Source organism: Harmonia axyridis, chromosome 6 (genome assembly GCF_914767665.1).
Source record: "Harmonia axyridis chromosome 6, icHarAxyr1.1, whole genome shotgun sequence".
NCBI lineage: Eukaryota > Metazoa > Arthropoda > Insecta > Coleoptera > Coccinellidae > Harmonia > Harmonia axyridis.
In genome coordinates, this window is record NC_059506.1 from 636,163 (window position 1) to 655,769 (window position 19,607).

At 33.9% G+C, this 19,607-nt stretch overlaps 2 protein-coding genes and 1 non-coding gene across 4 annotated transcripts in view; 2 read left to right on the forward strand and 1 right to left on the reverse strand.

Annotated features, from left to right (window-relative positions):
* The window catches only part of LOC123681955, a 43,794-nt gene extending 25,384 nt beyond the window's left edge, over positions 1 to 18,410 (reverse strand). For both annotated transcript variants that reach the window (XM_045620343.1, XM_045620342.1), the window contains exon 1: positions 18,050 to 18,410. In XM_045620343.1, the coding sequence (XP_045476299.1) occupies positions 18,050 to 18,299 (250 nt within the window). In that variant the 5' untranslated portion in view covers positions 18,300 to 18,410. The remainder of the gene's footprint in view (positions 1 to 18,049) is intronic.
* LOC123681962 lies at positions 5,591 to 10,467 on the forward strand. The gene is made up of 3 exons (XM_045620348.1): positions 5,591 to 5,713; positions 8,955 to 9,211; positions 9,822 to 10,467. Exons 1-3 carry the CDS (start codon positions 5,627 to 5,629, stop codon positions 9,925 to 9,927), a joined length of 450 nt encoding a protein of 149 aa, XP_045476304.1. The 5' UTR covers positions 5,591 to 5,626; the 3' UTR covers positions 9,928 to 10,467.
* A 624-nt stretch (positions 18,411 to 19,034) lies between the features above and the next one.
* Trnai-aau lies at positions 19,035 to 19,108 on the forward strand. Its single transcript has one exon. It is a non-coding gene; the product is annotated as a tRNA-Ile (tRNA).
* Positions 19,109 to 19,607: the final 499 nt, after the last annotated feature.

Below are 19,607 nucleotides of genomic sequence, written 5' to 3' on the forward strand. Positions count from 1 at the left end.
GAACCTTATTCTATTTCAGAATTCTTAAATTGTTCATTTTAAATTTACAGATTGTAATTCTAATAAGTTTGTTCCCTATGTTTTGTTTGACGGTTTTTCATTTCCTTGTTAATCAATGATTCTTAGAATAAAGTTTTGTTTATTGTTATTGTTTTTCCGAACTATTCGCTTTTGGTGGAAGTTCTTGATTTTTTAGGTTTGTATCCTACACATTTAGAGATCAACTTGTAAGATATCGCATAGGTAATTTAGATTTATTGTTCGAAGTAATGTAGAATTTACGAAAAATAAAATAAATTTTATTAAATTTTAAATATTATTTGTAGGACCTAGTGACTTCAAAAGAAGCAAATTATTCTTGATGAACAAAGCTTCGATTATCTCCGTCCAATCTAATTCTCAATGTTTCATAGTCAGATCAAGCCAAACGCCAAAACAGATTTTGCATTATCCAATAAAAATTTACAAATATAATTTCCATACATTTTAAATATGATTTCTGGCATTTGACCGCCACGGCTGGCTCGGATGTAGTCCAATCTGGACGTCCAATTTTCGATGACTTTTTCCAACATTTGTAGCCGTATATCGGCATAATATACGGCAAATGTTGTCTTCCAAATGGTCAAGGGTTTGTGGCTCATCCGCATAGACCAATGACTTAACATAGCCCCACAGAAAGTAGTCTAGCGGTGTTAAATCACAAGATCTTGGAGGCCAATTCACAGGTCCAAAACGTGAAATTAGGCGCTCACCAAACGTGTCTTTCAATAAATCGATTGTGGCACGAGCTGTGTGACATGTTGTGCCGTCTTGTTGGAACCACAGCTGCTGGACATCATGGTTGTTCAATTCAGGAATGAAAAAGTTAGTAATCATGCCTCTATACCGATCACCATTGACTGTAACATTCTGGCCATCATCGTTTTTGTTTTGAAGAAGTACTGACCAATGATTCCACCAGCCCATAAAACGCACCAAACAGTCAGTTTTTCTGGATGTAACGGTGTTTCGACATACACTTGAGGATTAGCTTCACTCCAAATGCGGCAGTTTTGTTTGTTGACGTAGCCATTCAACCAGAAGTGCGCTTCATCGCTAAACAAAATAAAATGGACGTAGTGCGCGATACGTATTCCGCACAGAACCATTATTTTCTAAATAAAATTGCACTATTTGCAAGCGTTGTTCAGGCGTGAGTCTATTCATGATGAATTGCCAAACCAAACTGAGAATAAATGACTTAACAGCTGTTAAATCGGTCGCCATCTTGAACAGTAATGCCAATTTAAAGTTATATACCTCGAAAAAAACACCCGTTATAACATAAGGGTCATAAAGGAATGCGTTCGGAATAACCCCAATTGGTTGGAGTTCAGAAATTCTTGGAATACCGTACTAAGGCGTTAGGCTATTGCGGGAAGGTTTCATGACAGGCGTTTTATCTTATATTCATATTTATATGCTTTAAGTGCTAAGTGTTTATAATCCTAGTTGAGTACCCTAAACCTACTAAGTACCTATTGTATTTGTACGCGTCAAGCTTGAATTTGTCGACACCTAAATTTGTCGCCCGTGGCAAGGATTCTTCTGCTCTTCTGATTTGCCATCAGTCGATTTAAAAATTCTCTAAAATTTTTTTCAATGAACAAATTTTTGTCAGTATACCTTTTAAAGTGTAATTTCTCTCAAAATTAAGATATCGCCATTTCTAATGAAAAGCTATATTTAAAAAAAATGAGGCAATATCTAAGTGTTCGTAAATTTTCTCGTTTGTCCACGATTCACTACACAGGTTGTTCTGAATGAAAGATTACTTTTCTTTTTTTTTTTGTTGACCCCTGTCTATAATAAAAAAACAAGATATCTGAGGATGGCATTTGGCATTGGATCAGTTATATTTCAAGAGGTTGAACTATAGTTAAAGTGGTAAAATTAGCCAAGGGTTCAAGAGAAGATAAAAACAATACAAATAGTATTCAAATACTTGTTTTCAACTAAATAACAAGATTCAAAAATACGCGAGGATCCAAACGGAGAAATTACCTACGGGATTGAAACCCAAAAGCACTAGAAAAAGTCACCATATAAAAAGCCTAGAAAACGTTCACTCTCAACAATAATTCTCTTTATTTTTATACTCTCTATAAAAGGAAATAGAAATGGAAAGAATCTACAACTGCAATACTTCTCGATATACAATATCCAAACTGTAGGATTGAAATTAAATATCATTTTGTAAATCAGGAAAGCCGCTTGAAAAATTTCACATCTACATTGAAGAAGTCGACAATAAACCGATCATCTGGTGACTTCAAATAGAACGCCGGCAAGTTGATAGAAATCGTAAAAAGTTTGTGAAAATAGGGAAGCGCAGGCAATAACATATTCATGCTGAGAATGCGGTAAAATATTTCGGTTTTTTTTCCTGCGGCCGACGTGAGGGATTTAGGCGCCTGAAGCAAAGAATTTTGCGACGCTCCTGCTGAAAAAGCATCAACAACAACAACATTACCTCTCTCATAACCACACCCAAAAAAAGCACCTATTGTTGATAATACAGATTCGAACTTTGTTCGTTCGATAAAGAATCTAGAAATCGTGAGCAGAAAACTTAAATTCTAGCGAATGAAGAATATTTAAATGTTTTAATATACAGGGTGGCCACTTTTTCAATGGGATTGTATTGGTAACTTTTAAACCATAAGAGTTAGAAGGTCGGTCAAATGGAGAAAAAGTTGCATGCATAGAAGCATTATCAAGTAGTTCAAACAAATCGAGATTATCAGGGCCGGTTATTGAGATATCATAAGAAAAGTAAATTCTGTCATTTTGATTTTTCTTTTTTTCCCACTTTATTTCAAATATTATCAAGAAATGTTACAGGAATTTTTTATTCGACAATAAATTGTTCTCAATTTGACGTAATCAGATTTCGTATCCAACGTTTCGTGCTCTCTGGGCCACCCTCAACCTCATTTTTTTCAATACGGACCTGTATATTTTATGACACTTTTCGAAATAACTTTTAACGCTGAATTCAACGATATATCATACAGTGTCATTCAAAGTTGATTTTTAGGTGATTTTGACCCTTTTCTTTGGGTCGGATCTGTATTACATTTCGGTACCTTTAGTTTAATTAACAACATGCAATACATTTCGATGAGAAAATCAACTTACTCATCTTGAACTGAATGGAACATATCAGAATCAAATCAAGAAACAAGTAATAATTATTTCCATATTTCAATTCATAATAATTAAACGAATTATCATTTAATGAAAGAAAAATCGAATGATTATTCGATAGTAAATGAAAATGAATGAAGTAAGTGTTCGAAATGTCCACCATTTCGTAAAATGCACTTAACGGTTCTGGAACCCATACTTCTTATACATTTTCTTATTTCGTCTTCTTGAATACCTTCCAATACATTCTCAATCTTCTCGCGAGAAATCACTATTGTTGGATTTGTCATTTGTTGTTGAAGCGAACTTTATTTTGGGATCATTAGCACATAATTTTTGCAAATCTTGGTATTCAAATTTAAAATCATCGTATTCGCGTCTCTTGACTATTTTATTAACAGCAGTTTTTGATAAATTGCATTCACTACAGATCCGACCCAAAGAAATTTGGATAAGGGTCAAAATCACCTGAAAATCAACTTTGAATGACATTGTATGATATATCGTTGAATTCAGCGTTAAAAGTTATTTCGAAAAGTGTCATAAAATATACAGGTCCGTATTGAAAAAAATGAGGTTGAGGGAGGCCCAGAGAGCACGAAACGTTGGATACGAAATCTGATTACGTCAAATTGAGAACAATTCACTGTCGAATAAAAAATTCCTGTAACATTTTTTGATAATATTTGAAATAAAGTGGAAAAATCAAACTGACAGAATTTACTTTTCTTATGATATCTCAATAACCGGCCCTGATAATCTCGATTTGTTTGAACTGCTTGATAATGCTTCTATGCATGCAACTTTTTCTCCATTTGACCGACCTTCTAACTCTTATGGTTTAAAAGTTACCAATACAATCCCATTGAAAAAGTGGCCACCCTGTATGTATAATACTAATACTACACCAAGTTTTTCCAAGGTTTTTGTATCAAATAAAACGACAAAATACAACAAATACATAAACATAAGTCAAAAATATCGAAATACAAAGAGTATATTGTAAACATAAAAATCCAACTTACACTTGACACTGCGTACAATAGAAGAATGATAACCCATCATACCACAAGATACGAAAGGCTGTAGAGCAAGCAAAGTTTCAATTTTGCTTCGAAAAGTAATTGGGATTACAAACATGAGTTCCACTGAAAACATTTGGCATTTAACAGCGACTAGTTTCAAATACAAAATCGTAGCAATTTTCCATATGTTGAATATGTAAACTTTCTTTACAATTAATTCGAAATCGAAAGTAGTGGTGTTTTTCGTCTTTATGAAATACATATTGATTTTATTCGACTTTCAATGAAAGTAATAGAGAATTCTGTTTATATTGATTGGGATGATATGTGTTATTTATTATACAGGCAGCTTAGTAAAGGCGCGTTGAAGATTTTTATTGCAGGGAATGTTGACAAAAGCAGCATAGCGGAAAAACCTTATGTTGCTTTTAAGAATCAAAGGTGAAATATGAAAAGGCGACCAGCAAACTGGGCCTAATTGCCGCCTCTCAAATGGAGGCGCCTGAAACAGTCGCTACTATTGATATAATCTATATGTATATTATTAGTCCGTTTTATCAAGGCAAGGTATTATAAGTGAAATAGAATGAAAATATTAGGGCCCTATTTTCAGCTATTTCCTTAGCCTCCATCACGATTTTGTTCCCAAAAAAAATGTAATTTTTGGAATCAGTGATGTTTCCATATTTCTGTCGTTATTTTGTGTTCATGAGAGAGAGCTGAAAGTCGGTTAATTTTATGACAGTTCTCAAGCAACTAATCCCTGACGGTGACGGTTGGACATTTTGGGTATGACTTCTATTATAAGGATTACAAAATATTAGCACCCCTCTTTCCATAAATTTTGTCTGAAATGATTTGGCAGAAATAACCGACAGTTCATTCTGTAGCTTGAAGAAGACAGTGTTAGATGAAGTTTCAAGATGGAAACAGCTCTATGGGTATCTTCTGGGCTGGTACGAAGCTCAGTAAGTATCGTGAAGTTTTTTGTGCCAAAAATTATATATGGTTCAGCTAGAGCAGCTCGTTATTTCATCCCTACAAGAATTACTAACTTGATGTCGAAATGTGTAGAATTTGTCGAAATTGTCACCTCTTTTATGACAATTTTGGAGCAAGTAAGTCATGATTTTTTTAGTCATTACAATTCCAATAATAAGTTGGTAATAATAATTAATATTGAAAAGCATATCCTTGAAATAGAAACATTAATTTTCATTTGTTATTTAATTCCTCTGACTAATGAAAAACAGCCCCATTCTATGGGATGATCAAATTATTTTACAGTTGAATATTGCCACCTTCATATATTATTTTCCTTTCGATTTCAGGTAGAAGCTCTTGAACAACAAATCAATGTGCTCAAACAAACTTCTGTTGATAATAAGGAGGAATATGAGAAAGCCAGAATGATAAATATAAGTTTGAATTCAAAAATTTCTTCGTTGGAATACCAGATCGAAGATTTGGAAAAGAAACACGAAGAACGTGTGCTGGTGAGTATTTTTCAGTTTTCTGTTTATTTGACAGCCACGTACAGGCTAACGCCTCTGTGATTATTTGTTCATACCCTGTAGCTTCACAGTAAAAACCATATTATTAGATATTATTTACTTCAAAAATTCTCAGTCGCTTTGCAACCCGACTAAAAAGAATAATCTTTTTTTTATGTTGTTCGCGTTACCATGGGCGCCCGCAGGGGGGGGGCCAGGGGGGGCCATGGCCCCCCCTGAGATTTCGATTGCCGCATTTTTCAGCACAACTTCCTCAATATTACTTTCTTAATCCAAAGGGCAAGGAAAAAAGGAAAGTGATGGATTCACAGCAATTTTCCGGTTTTCGATAGATAATAGTAGAGCATATAGCAGAGGTATTTTTTTAATTGAAAACTTTTTTAGACGCATTGAGCACTTTTTGGTGAAGAAAAATCATGGAACCGAACGCACTCCATGCGTGTCAATTTTTTTATAAATTCATCTTATATATAATCTCCTATTGTCTTTTATAGACGAAGGTAAGAAAAAAAGTGTTGCAGAAAATAGAAAAAAAAAATTTACCGATTATAAAAACAATAGTTTTTTGCTGAACTCACGATATGCCTATACGAGAGAGCACCAAGAACTCTGGCAATTTTAGTGATCTTTTGAAATTCAGAGTAGACGCTGGTGATACAGATTTAGAGATCCATTTATTCAACGCAGCTGGTAACTCGAAATATACTTCTCACAGAATTCAAAATGAGATCATTCCGATAGCTGGGCATGTAATAATGACAAATATTGTAGAAGAAGCAAATTCTTCGAAGTATTTCAGTGTAATGGCTGACGAGTCTGCTGATATTTCTGGACATGAGCAGTTATCTATTGGAATACGATATGTATATGAGCAAAATGAAAATTTTACAGTGAATGAAGAGTTTCTTGAATTCGTACAATTGAACAAATTGAATGCTGATTGCATAGCTACTTCAATCCTTGAGTTTATAGAAAAATCTGGTTTGAGTTTGGACAAACTTGTAGCACAAGGTTATGATGGATGCTCAACAATGGCTGGTGAAATTCACGGGGTTCAAAAGATCATAAGAGATAAGTACAAGAAAGTAATTTATTTCCATTGTGCCTACCATAGGTTGAATTTAGTATTAAATGACATCAGTAAAATTACTAAAATTCGTAATAGCATTGGCACCGTTAAGGACATTATAGTCTTTTTTCGAGAGAGTACTTTAAGAAGAAATCTGATTCCAAATATTCCTTTGTTTTGTGAAACTCGTTGGTCAGCTGAATATAAATCTTTGCGAGTTTTCTCTGAAAACTACATTCAAAACTCTTTCTGCTATAAAATCTGGAGAAATTTCAATGAATTCTTCACCAACAAAAAGAGCTGCTCAGTTATGGGCTGCAATAAACTCTTTCACTTTTGTGGTTTGTTTGACGGTAGCAAGTAAATATACAAATATATTGGAACAATAGCAAATACACTACAAGGTGTTTCTATTAATTTTGTGGATGTTCACCGTCATATAAATTTAATTTCTCTAATTCTGTGGTTATTCCGTTCATTCTTCCACATCTTGTAGAACAAAATCGTGCGAGAATATATCAGAAACGCACAGTTTTCATGGTTATATTTAATTATTCTATGTTGGTACTCCGAACTTTCCGCCACGGCTTTATCTGTCAATTCATCAATTTGCCTTAAAGAAATCAGTTCTGCCAACCAACATTTTTCAATGCAAAAAACACTAAATTAAATTTATGGAAATATTTCATTAATTTCAATGAAAATGCAATTAATTAGAGAAAATAATGTATAATACTCGTACAGAAGGCTCATTCTACCACTCGTTCATTCCAAAACTTCGTGGCTCGTTTTTGAATTTTGAACTCGTGGAAGAATATCAATGCCTTCTGCACTTGTATTATAAATAACTATATTGAAATATGTGGAAAACATCGCTCCGATGATGCATGCTTCACAGAAATTTTTCCAAAGCATCATCTATTGATCAGTCTCAATATAGAGATTGGAAAACCACGAATTTGCGGTAGACAAATGTACAGATCTAATTATGAAGCAGATTCAACTGAAGATTGCTTCGCATATTTAGATCATTTGATTTCTTCCCTTGAAACGAGATTCTCGAAAGAACATGTAATGCTTTTTTCTTTGTTCAATTTTTTGCCGAAGAATTCAAAATTAGTAGATATTGAATCTTTTTTTTTATTTTGCATATCCCTCCCCCCTCTTATGAATATAAATACAGAAATAGAAAAAAACGGAATACTGATGTCGCCTACTACAATCATGGACGTTTTTCAATAATTTTCATTTTGCCCCCCCTGAGAAAAATTTCTGCGGGCGCCCATGCGCGTTACCATAACCTCGATAAATTAAAGACTAATATCGAAAATGAAAATAATACAATATTTATACACTTATACATATTATGAATTAAGTAATATACTGGTTGGTTTATGAACCATTCCTAAGAACTGAGGACTAAGACTAAAACTAAGAACTAAGAATTGAACGCTAACAACTCAATAAGGACTAAGAACCAACTCTAATCATTATGACTAGAAAGTTGGCCAACTTTTAACTAAGAACTAAGCTCTTAGTTAAAATTATGAAGTTGGCATGCGCCGCATAGAATTTCAATATTGACGAGTAACATCAGTTTCTATAATTTCATGTTCCGTTATTCGTATTTATCAATGAAAAGTATTCGGTGTATCTGAAAAAGTTTAAATTTAATTTTTTCACAATAAATATCAACGTCAAACATCAAAGTATAAAACAAACAGAAAGTAGTTCGAGCACGTGCGCTTTCCTTCACTAAGAACTAACAAAAGAGTGCATAAACGCTACTGAAGTCTTAGGTTTAGTTCTTAGTTCGTAGTTATTAGTCCTTAGTTTTTAGGAATGGTGCATAAACCAGCCTCAATACTCTCTACTTTTTCATGTAAATACTTCATATATTAGTATCAATTTAAAACATAAAAAAACAAAACATCTGAATATCTAAAGCGTCCAGCCAAAAAATTATTATTATTGTAGGTAAATCATGTATAGGAACTACTAAAATATGAAACAACAAATGATGTAAACCATTATAACATGCACATATTAAAATATAATAAAGACTATAAAAGCAAAGCAAGTCTCAATACAGTATCGTCCGTATCATATCGGCACGTTTACTATTATTAATTCATAAACATATTTTCGTTACAGCAAGAACATATTAAAACCAAGGAAATAATTGAGAAAATCAAGTGTGAAAAGCGAAGTTTATTGACGGATGCTGATAGAAGGATATTCTACTATAAACAAAAGAATGCCGAGCATCAAGAGGAACTTAGCACGCAGAAAATGATCATCGAAAAGATGAAAGAAGATCGAGAAAAAATATTAAAAGAAGTGCAAGAACTCAACATTATGTTGTTCTCTACGTGTACTCACGCCCGAAAAAATGAGGAACAGCTCGAAAGGTAAGCAACATTATTATCATGCTTTATTGAAAACATTTGAGAAATGTTGATTTCTTATCTTTATCTTTATATCGATTGTTTATGCGGGTTCTTGAGATACTGGCCTATATTGCATCTAGCGCGCTACTTCAACATTGTTCAAAAATCCGTTGATTTTTTTCACAACAGTTGACTCAAAATAATTATGTGGTCTTGTTTGTGATAGTTTTTCTAGAGAAGGTTCAAATTCATTTCATTGCTGAAAAATATTCCTATACAGAAACTCCTATAACTCATCTATTGAAGAATGTTTTTTCGAATGTTTTTTTTTATAAATAAGATTAAATAGAAATATGTTATTTTTATTTATTTAATATTCACCCATATGTTTATTTAACATATGGTCGAAATATTGGTAGGACGGAAAAAGACATGATAGAAGAGAGCAGAGCAAAGGCAAGGTTGCATTGTTTTGTTTCGAGTAGAAATTTCATAAAAACATTTAATGTTTTTATGAAACTTTTACTCGAAACAATACCAGAAATAATCTCATTAACCATCAGAATTGTAAGAATTTTATGTTTCGAGCACGATAAAGAATAATTTAGTATAATTCAATGTAATGTTCCAGAGTTTCTAAAGAAAATGAAGAGAAAACACAAATGATCGAACAAATGCAGACAGAAATAGAAAACTTAAAAATACAAATGACGAAGAAATCCAACGAGCATATTTAGAATTATGTAGTTTGAAAGAGAAGAATTTCCTCTTGTAAGAATCTAACGAGGATTTACAAACAAGCCTTTCATCACTTTCCAGTAGGGTCAGCTTTGATCAGTCACTAGAAGAAGAAAGGCTGTTGACAGGAGTCGCGCATTGTGGCGCTGGTTTGGCAAGAAACTTTGTTAGTTCATCGCCAAAATTATGTTGAATCTTTTGAATAAGTTATTCAAAAAATGTAAAATATCTGAAGAAGCTACTATGTAGCAAAACAATTGTAATATATTATTAATTGATTATAATAATTCAAAGTAGAAGTAGAATCACTGTCATTTAATTTTTATTAAAATAATACTTCCTATTTTCTCTTCATTCTTTTTTCAAAATAATTAACTCGTCTCGACAACTAGGCCTTGACACATGGTACAGTGGTCTATTACTCCAGGTTTTAGATGTAATAATGTTTACAAAATATTTATAGAAAAGGAAATGTTGTAGTACTATAGTTACATTGATCAAATATGATTGTACAATTGGCAATCTTTCAGAAATTTCATTGTTGCTTCAATTTGTGTTGCTGAGCTGAGGTTGTCCTTAACGTATTCGGTTTCCGAAATTTAGCAATTCCAGAAAAATAAGCTGAAAATACTTACCCTTTTATCGGTTTTACCTTTTTAGTAGAACACCAATAAATGAAATAAGAATATTGTTTCACATATTTTGGTTTTGACTTAACTGGTAGCAAATGAAAACTGGCTTCTTTAGTAGCTGCAAATAATTCTGAAGGCAAGTCATTATCAGATGTATCCATACTGAATTGTTGTAGCGAAATACGATTATCAAGATTTATGTACAACTATGCTTCCGCCATTTTGCAATAGATGGCTGTAGCGGTAAGTGGTAGTCGAAATATAGATCGTAGATGTCATACAAAAAGCTTAAGTATTTGTAAACATAACGCCATCGAAATATTAGTCGATTTGTGTCTCTATCATAAGGTTATTCTCGATAAAACATGTCAACTCACAAGCCAAATTCTCATCATTTGAGGGAGGTTTTAATTTTCTGCTTCAAAATAAGGAAATCTGCGGCTGAGGCTCATTGAATGCTCTCATATATCTATGGTGAGGCCGCTATTAGTGAAAGAACTTGCCGAGAGTGGTTTCAACGACTCAGAACGGTGATTTTGACGATCAGCCTGGCGTTGGAAGTGAGAAGGTTTTCGAAAATGCAGAATTGGGGGCATAACTCGATCTAGACTCGTGTCCAACGCAACAAGAATTCGCAGGATCATTGGGAGTGACCGAAAAAGCCATTTTTGAACGCCTGAAAGTCATGGAAATGATTCAGAAACAAAGAAATTATATGCTGTACGAGTTGAAATGTTGAACGACGTTTGTTTGCTTGTGAACAGCTGCTTGCAAGGCAAAGACTGAAGGGTTTTCTGTATCGAATTGTGACTGAGACGAAAAATGGGATCATTACGATAATCCCAAGCGCATAAAATCATGGGGATATTCCGGCCATACTTCCACGTCGACAGCCTAACCTAATATTCACGGTTCCAAGGTCATATTCAGTATTTGGTGGGACCAGCCAGCGTTGTGTATTATAAGTTGTTAAAACCGACTGAAACAATCACAGGCGATCGTTATCGAACGCAATCAATGCGTTTGAGCGGAGCATTGAAAGACAAACGGCCGCAATACAACGAGAGATATGATAAAGTGATTTTACAACATGACAATGCTCGACCCCATGTTGCGAAAGTGATCAAGACATACTTGTCCTACCCCACCCGACGTTTTTTTCAGACGTTGCTCCCTCAGACTATCACTTCTTTCAATTAATGGCTCACGGCCTGGCTGACACTTCCGGTCTTATGAAGAAGTAAAAAATTGGATCGATTCGTGGATCGTTTCAAAAGATGACTAGTTTTTCAACGCGGGATTCGTACGCTGCCCGAAAGATGGGAGAAAGTAGGGGCCAGCAGTGGACTATACCTTGAATCATAAATGTATAACCAATTTTTACAAAAAAGTCTGGAATTTCAGAAAAAAACGGTGGAAGCAAAGTTGTACTCCTATGTAACTTCTTCAGATGTTTTCAAAGAACTGATTTAATAATTGGAAACACAATATTCAAATGGTGGTAGATGAAAAATTTGAGACCTTTATTTCATTAACCCAATCTAGCCTCCTAGTTCGATACACTCAACAGAGGTGAATTGGATAAATTCTGTCAGGTCATTTAGTAGAATCTCAGATTTTCTCAAATAAATGTTTAACCAGTGTTTTACAATAAATAAAACCTCGAATTTCAGAAAAAATGAATGACATACGAATTTCTACATGTCTTTACCTTAGTTATCTCATTATTGACGTTAGGTGCATAGAGCCATGGCAGAATTAAATTTACTCTTTAATGTTTGATTGCGGAAAAAAACCCTGCTATTTCTCTTCCAAACGCATATTCGCGCGGAAAAGAAATATCAGGGGTTTTCTTGCACAGTGTGGGAAAGTGACTCTTTGAAACTCAAGGTGAAAAGGGTTGAAAACTCATGGTTGAGGAAAATATAATTTTCTCAGTTCGGGATTCAAAAATCTACACGTGAAATTACGTAAAAAAATTACATGATTACTAATTTAAACATCCCCAAAAAGGTTCTTAATATCCGCCAGTGCTTTACGTTTTTTTTTTTTTTTGGGAGAAGTTATTCGTTTCAAGTTTTTACCGGCTATTTCAAAATTCGACTATACTTTCATATATGGATAGATAACAATCGAGTTGATTTTTTAGATCTTGCCATTGCATAAATCTGCAGAATTATTGAGAGTTAATTGGTAACGATTAAAAATCAATTATTTCAAGAAGGTAAAATGGGAATTGGAGAATTAGCATGAAGAAAAAACGTCCGTAAAGGCCCGAACAATGGTTTTCTGTAAATAACGATGTGTTTCAATTCGAATCAGGGTTGTCAACTTTCGGTTTCTAAACTGATAAACTATATTGATGCGGATTGATATAGAAAAGATATGATTTTATTTTTGACCTTTCAAGGTCAATTTGATTTTAAATGGATCAGATTCGAGGCGACATGTTTACTGGACAAAAAGTAGTGCGACATTGAAACTACGCACTCTATATACAGGGTGTCCCATAAGTGGCACGTCACAGTGACACCGGAGGTAGGTCAGCTAAAGAGGGACCTAACCAGCCTAACATGACCCCAGTAAAAGTTCATGGTTTTCGAGTTATTACCAAATTACGTTTTTTAGTGAATTTTCACCTTTTTTAACATTGTCAGGGTCAGAATTCTGCTGGTAAGCTCTCGAAGCTTATTTTTGTTGTTGTAATGGAATCTTAAATAGTTATTTAAGATGACATGAGTATGATTCTGTCAAAAAGTTATGTGGATTTCCGTAAATTAATGGATAAATCTTGATTTCAATTGCTAGCAAAACGAGAACTTCGACTTTGGACCTTGAAACAAAACGAGCAAGTAACATCAAAAAATTGGGCATTTTAGACAGATTTAGAAATGGTACAATACACGAATCTTATGCCCATAAAACTAGGTATTTTCATCATTTTACCGATGCCCTACTAAACTAAGTTGAAACTAAGAACCCCGCTATCAGGTAATTTTGCCGCTTGCTATGACATTACATTTGATACCGGGCTTTGTTATTATTTGTTAAAGTCACAATAGGGAAAAAGATGGATTAGGGGAAGCGAAAAAGGAATATTATTGAAAAAAAAGGTAAATTAATTAAAAACAGACTTAACTTTCGATTATTTATTTAATTCTTGAATCTAACTTACAGTAAATGTTCAAACTGTTTCCCTCGGACTCTAATGCATAAATGACACCGTTTTATAAAATTACGATTCAATTTTCTTAAACTAATTTCCGATATGGTCCGGGCTGCGTCGAATACGCGTTCACGCAACTCTTCCTCGCTTCTTATTGGTGCCACTTATGGGACACCCTGTAGAAGAGGCTAGCCAGAAAATGAAAAACAATCCAAATGTGCTTCGGAAAGCAGTTCGAGATACTCTGAAACGAGCAAAAAAATGTCCAGATCAAAATGGAGGATATTTCGAGCCGTTTTTGTAGTTATTTTTCTAATTATGTTTTTTTGTTCATAATTGCTTCAAAATATACGATATCAACCAAATGCAACTCAATTCTCAATAAATAGAAACTGAAATAGTATATACAGCTATAAGAAGGAAGTGAGGAATTTCTCTTAAAGTATTCATTTTAGGTATAGGTTTTGCTTGAGTAACCCCCACTATTTTTGTTCGTAGAATCGACTGAAATAATAAAAAATATAGGTTCTAATTTGAAAATCTTGAGTTTGGAATAGTTTGAGTTGTCAAAGTTCATGATCTCCTTATGAACACCGTACAGGGTGGGCAAATTTCGATGTTTTAGCACTACAATTTTTGAACCAGATAAGATAGACAAAATCTGATACCCACTTCTCGGTCTCTTTTTCTGAGAAACTAACAAGGGTAGTATTCATTTTTGGCCACCTTCTTTTGTTTTCGAGTTATAAGCGAAAATTGGAAAAATGGCGATATCGAAAAACATTTATATCTCCGCTAATACTGATGATAGAGCTCTAAAATTAAAACATTATACAGGCACTTTTTTACGTAGAATTCAGTGGCGTACTCATATTTTCAAAAGGGTTTTTAATTACGAAGCTATGACCCAAAGTTATGTTTTTTCAAATGGGAACACTAGATTTTTGTGTCATTTTCTGAAAGCTTGATTTTTCCTGATTTCAAAAATATATAACATCGTATGATTCGGATCAATATAAATAATATAAAATGGCCAAAAACCTCTCTTCACCTAAGAGTCTCAAAATTTCTATGGTTTCAACTGTTGATGAACACAGAAAAATTGAGCTTCCTATAACAAGAGCAGTGTCCTTCCGTCTATCTGATTATTTCTATGCTTTTCACTTATTTCTACAAAATTCGAATCTAGATATGTTGTATAAATTTTTTATCTAAAATTTGATTTGGAAATAACGGAGAAACCACAAGATCGAATTTTTCAATCGAAAGAGTTGTATTGAGATGCATGTATCAGGAGATTATTTACATAGGTCTCCAGAATTAATATGCACAAGTGCCAATCCATTTTGAACAGCATATGAAACAATGCATATATGATTGAACTCAACATTTTAATTACGAAGGGACAAACAAGAAATAATATTTAACCTAATAATGACAACAATTGCACAATGCACAGTCGAAACCTCTTCTCGATATTTCAATAGATGAATATTTGAAACTGTGTTCAAGCTACCTAGAAAACTTTTTCCAAGTTCGTTTATCTTTTCGAAACTATTTGTATAAAATAAATATAGATTCAAATTTTGTAGAAATACATAAGTGAAAAGCATAGAAATAATCAGATTGACGGAAGGACACTGCTCTTGTTATAGAAAGGCTCATCAACAGTTGAAACCTTAGAAATAATGAGAGAAATAATGGTTTTTGACCATTTTCTGTTATTTATTTTGATACGAATCATACTTTGGGTCATAGCTTCGTAATTAAAAACCCTTTTGAAAAGACGAGCACGCCACTGGATTCTAAGTAAAAAAGTGCCTGTATAATGTTTTAATTTTAGAGCTCTATCATCAATATCAACGGAGATATGAATGTTTTTCGATATCGCCATTTTTCCAATTTTCGCTTATAACTCGAAAACAAAAGAAGGTGGCCAAAAATGAATACTACCCTTGATAGTTTCTCAGAAAAAGAGATCGAGAAGTGGGTATCAGATTTTGTCTGTCACCTCTGGTTTGAAAGTTGTAGTGCTAAAACATCGAAATTTGCCCACCCGTACATTTTTGGTCCAAACCGCAAACAGTCTTATAATACTATGTATTTGCAGAATCGAAAAAAAAACACAATTTTTTCCATTAGAATCCCATTAAGTCATAAACCGTTTAGTTTTTACTAAGATGCATAGAATACCTGGTGTGTTTACTGATTCGATTTTGTTTCAGACTTTTTGGGAGACCCACCTGTTGCTTTGGTGTTCTGCTTCACCAGAGTTCTGTAAGGGGGCGCTCTCCAAAAATTTTCGAATTCCCGCTATCTGCAAGGGGCCGTTTAAAAAGGAAATACTGATTTTAGACACTGCAAACATTCACAATAAATTACAATTCAGTTCATATCGAATTTTTAATCAAATGAATGGAATATAATGACTAAATCATTGCAACCAATTTCAGATGACGATAAGTATTAAGAGATTAAGCAACTTGTTGAATGAATTTGTGTGCACTTACCTCGTGAGTTAAGAGAGATGGTGTCTGTGAATTCACCCCCTAATCTGGTGGCAGAAGATGGTTATGTGGATAGGTGAAAGGGATGATTAATCTCTTCTGCACCGGCTTCGTGGTTATCACTCAATTCGAGTATCACACAATTCACTCTAAATTGCTCAATCAGTTTTTAACAGAAGAACAGGAATTGAAAATGTATAAAGATGATTAGATGAATTTTAAGTAAGCAATGAACTTAAGTTTGACAAATTTTTGAATAGATAAGCACAGTTCGACACTTGAGAAAAATTATTAATTATGGCGATGTTTGTTTACCGACCGGGTTGATTCCGCGGCCGCAGGTGGCGCCAACAAACAACAAATTTTCTCCAGGAAAAATTTTACAGGGTACATTCACGACGTAACAATGACAGACCATAGAATATAAAATATTATTGTTCTATACTCAAAGTTCACGACAAGAGCGTAGAAATGGGGGATACTGGGGGTAATTACACGGTGTTCCTGAATTGGAGATTCAAATGAAAATGACAGATTTCCGGATCATTTTAAGAAAAAAAGTCCTATAATATGAGTCCCCAAACATTTTGTTTTGAGATACATGTTTTAAAGTTTTTTTCTCGTATAACCTTCCCTTCACAAGATATTTAATTTGAATTTGCCATAGATATTCCAGTTTTCACTATGTGATATACGAATTTTGAATGCAAATCTACAGGGTGATATATTTTCTGGAAGGATGCTTGCTTCCTTCCTCCAAAACTATATTTTGGTGAATGGCTGTTAGTTTAGAAAAATGTAGAAAAAAACTCTGGTCCAGTACTACACTTTTTGGTTTGTTATAGTTTTGTCGTATCTGCTATCGATTTCGAGAAAAAGCCTCTAGTAATCCTCAGGAAAATCCAAATTATTATAAAGATCCAGCTAGTAAGCTCTAATGAATGAATTGATAATAAGTTTTAGTATTTATTCACCCAATCTGCAGCGAAGATTAATAAATATTTGATAAACTGATATAAGCATCACAAAAAGTACGACACACTAGAAACAACCTGTATATTGAAAGCAAAGCGTTTGAGTGCTCATATTCATGAAACATTTTTTCTCGAAATTATCCGAGTAATTTCTCATTTCCTTTGGTAACTCTAATTTGAGAACATCCAGCATAAGGTAAGAACAACCGAATTAGTAATAAAAAAAATTATTTCGAGTAATTTGGTTCAAACTTCGTTATTAAACTTTTTTTTTCAACATTACGGATATGAGTAAAAGTTGTCGTCAAAATTTTTTTTTCGATTATCCCCCCCCAAGAAAAAAAAGATCTACGCCCTTGGTTCACAAGAGTCGAGAATTGAGACAAATGTCAAATATAAACGATGTATGCGCCATCTGAAAAAATGGCGATCTCTCGAAATCAAGTAGGTATAAATCTGAAAAATCTCCCGTTTTGTCTGAAAGTTTTACAGGTATAAGTAGACACACCAGGTTTTCTATGCATCTCAGTTTTTACCCAAGGTACCTACCTATGACATCTTGCCAAAATTGTCGTCAAAAAAGCTATCAAATTTACTGGGTGTGCCATTCGAAATAAGGAAGTATTAGTATGTTTCCGGTATAACCGGAAGTTGTGGAGATCTGAAAATATTTTAGGGAGAAAGATCAGTATCTCAAACCCCAATATGCAAATTTGATTGCATGATTTGTTTTCCATAAACGTCTAAAAGGTCATCCCGGTGAATCACCCTGTATATTGAACCTTATTGATGTTGGTTGGTGAGTTTCAATACAAGACAAATAGGATGTCACGAATGCTTACCATTCCATGGAACGCAGGTTTTGGCTGGCTGCTTTATGGAAATTAGTTTTGATGGTTTTTTGGCACCCTCAGCTTCTTCATCCTGATCCTCATCTAAACTTTCTTTCACTATTCGGCACGATTTTGACAAACATACTTTTTCAGGTTTCGAGGTGATATTGAAACAGTATGATCGAGGATCAGTTACTTCAATTTTTTCCTTCTTTCCGCTGGAATCACATGGTAACCGTGGATCACATTCCTTGGACATGATGGCGAAAAGAAGGTTCGAATAAATTAAAATAAATGAAATATCTAAATCCGAAAAATACCGCGCACAATATTCAATATTGTTACTCCATACTGACAGATTACAAATGAATTTCCCAAGCTGTCAAATTTTCTCACGGTAATCCTTATTCCTTCTTCTTCTTTTTTTGTGATAATTAATAATTTTTCCCAAACTGTCAAATATTCTTACGGTAATCCTTATTCTTTCTTCTTCTCTTTTTGTGATAATTAATAATTTTTCGTTTTGTAACAATTATTTATTGAATATTAATGTTATTATTTCTGCCCTAAAATTAGAATTGAGGCTGCATAATTACCCCCTCAACCCCCTAGATCCACCACTGTAGGTATACAAACTTGCAATTCGCTCGGATCTGAAATATTAGATTTTGGTCTTTCGATATTTTTCTTGATAATTTTTATCTTGAGAATGCAATCTATGAATTTATAGAAATAAAAACAAGAAAAAATCATCAAAATGTATACATTTTGATGATTTTCATACCTACTCTTTCAATATTGAATATAATATTTCTCACTGCGAATTCAGCCTACTAGTAATCTGTGCTAGTGGTTGTCTCAAATTTGAAAGATAATAAGTTCTTTCTAATGTCTTTGTAAAAAGATGATTTATAATAAATTTCCATCGAAATGATTGATTTTCACCATACTTCATTCGGAATCTAGAATACATAAATCCTGCATTGAACATATCGGCCCATTAGCTCAGTTGGTTAGAGCGTCGTGCTAATAACGCGAAGGTCGCGGGTTCGATCCCCTCATGGGCCAGTACTCTTTTTATACTTTATTCCACAAAGTACATATGAATTTTTAAATTCTGTAATGAAATCATTTACGGTACTGAAATGGAGAATAGTAATTTACTTAACAAGTCCGGAAAATAGGGTTTTTTTGGACGAATAGACAAAATTCCAGGACGAGCGTAAGCGAGTCCTGGAAGTCTGTGAGTCCAAAAAAACCATTTTCGGGCGTGTTGCGTACAATATTTTTTCGGCAACCACGTAAAATAACACTATCGCTGCTGCTTTCCTAATTTTATTGCGATTGCGATCAAAAAACATGCAAATTATTGACAACTACATAATTTCATATGAACTGTCAGCCGTTATCTCGGTTGCTATGGATTCTATGATTCTTTTCCGGCCTAGGCCGGGAAGTACGTACTTTCCTGACTAGGCCGGGAAATGCTACTTTCTCAGAGAAAAAGCGTCAGGGAAGTGAGCACTTCCCGGACGGTTGCCGAAAAAAGTTTTTACTCGTTTACCCA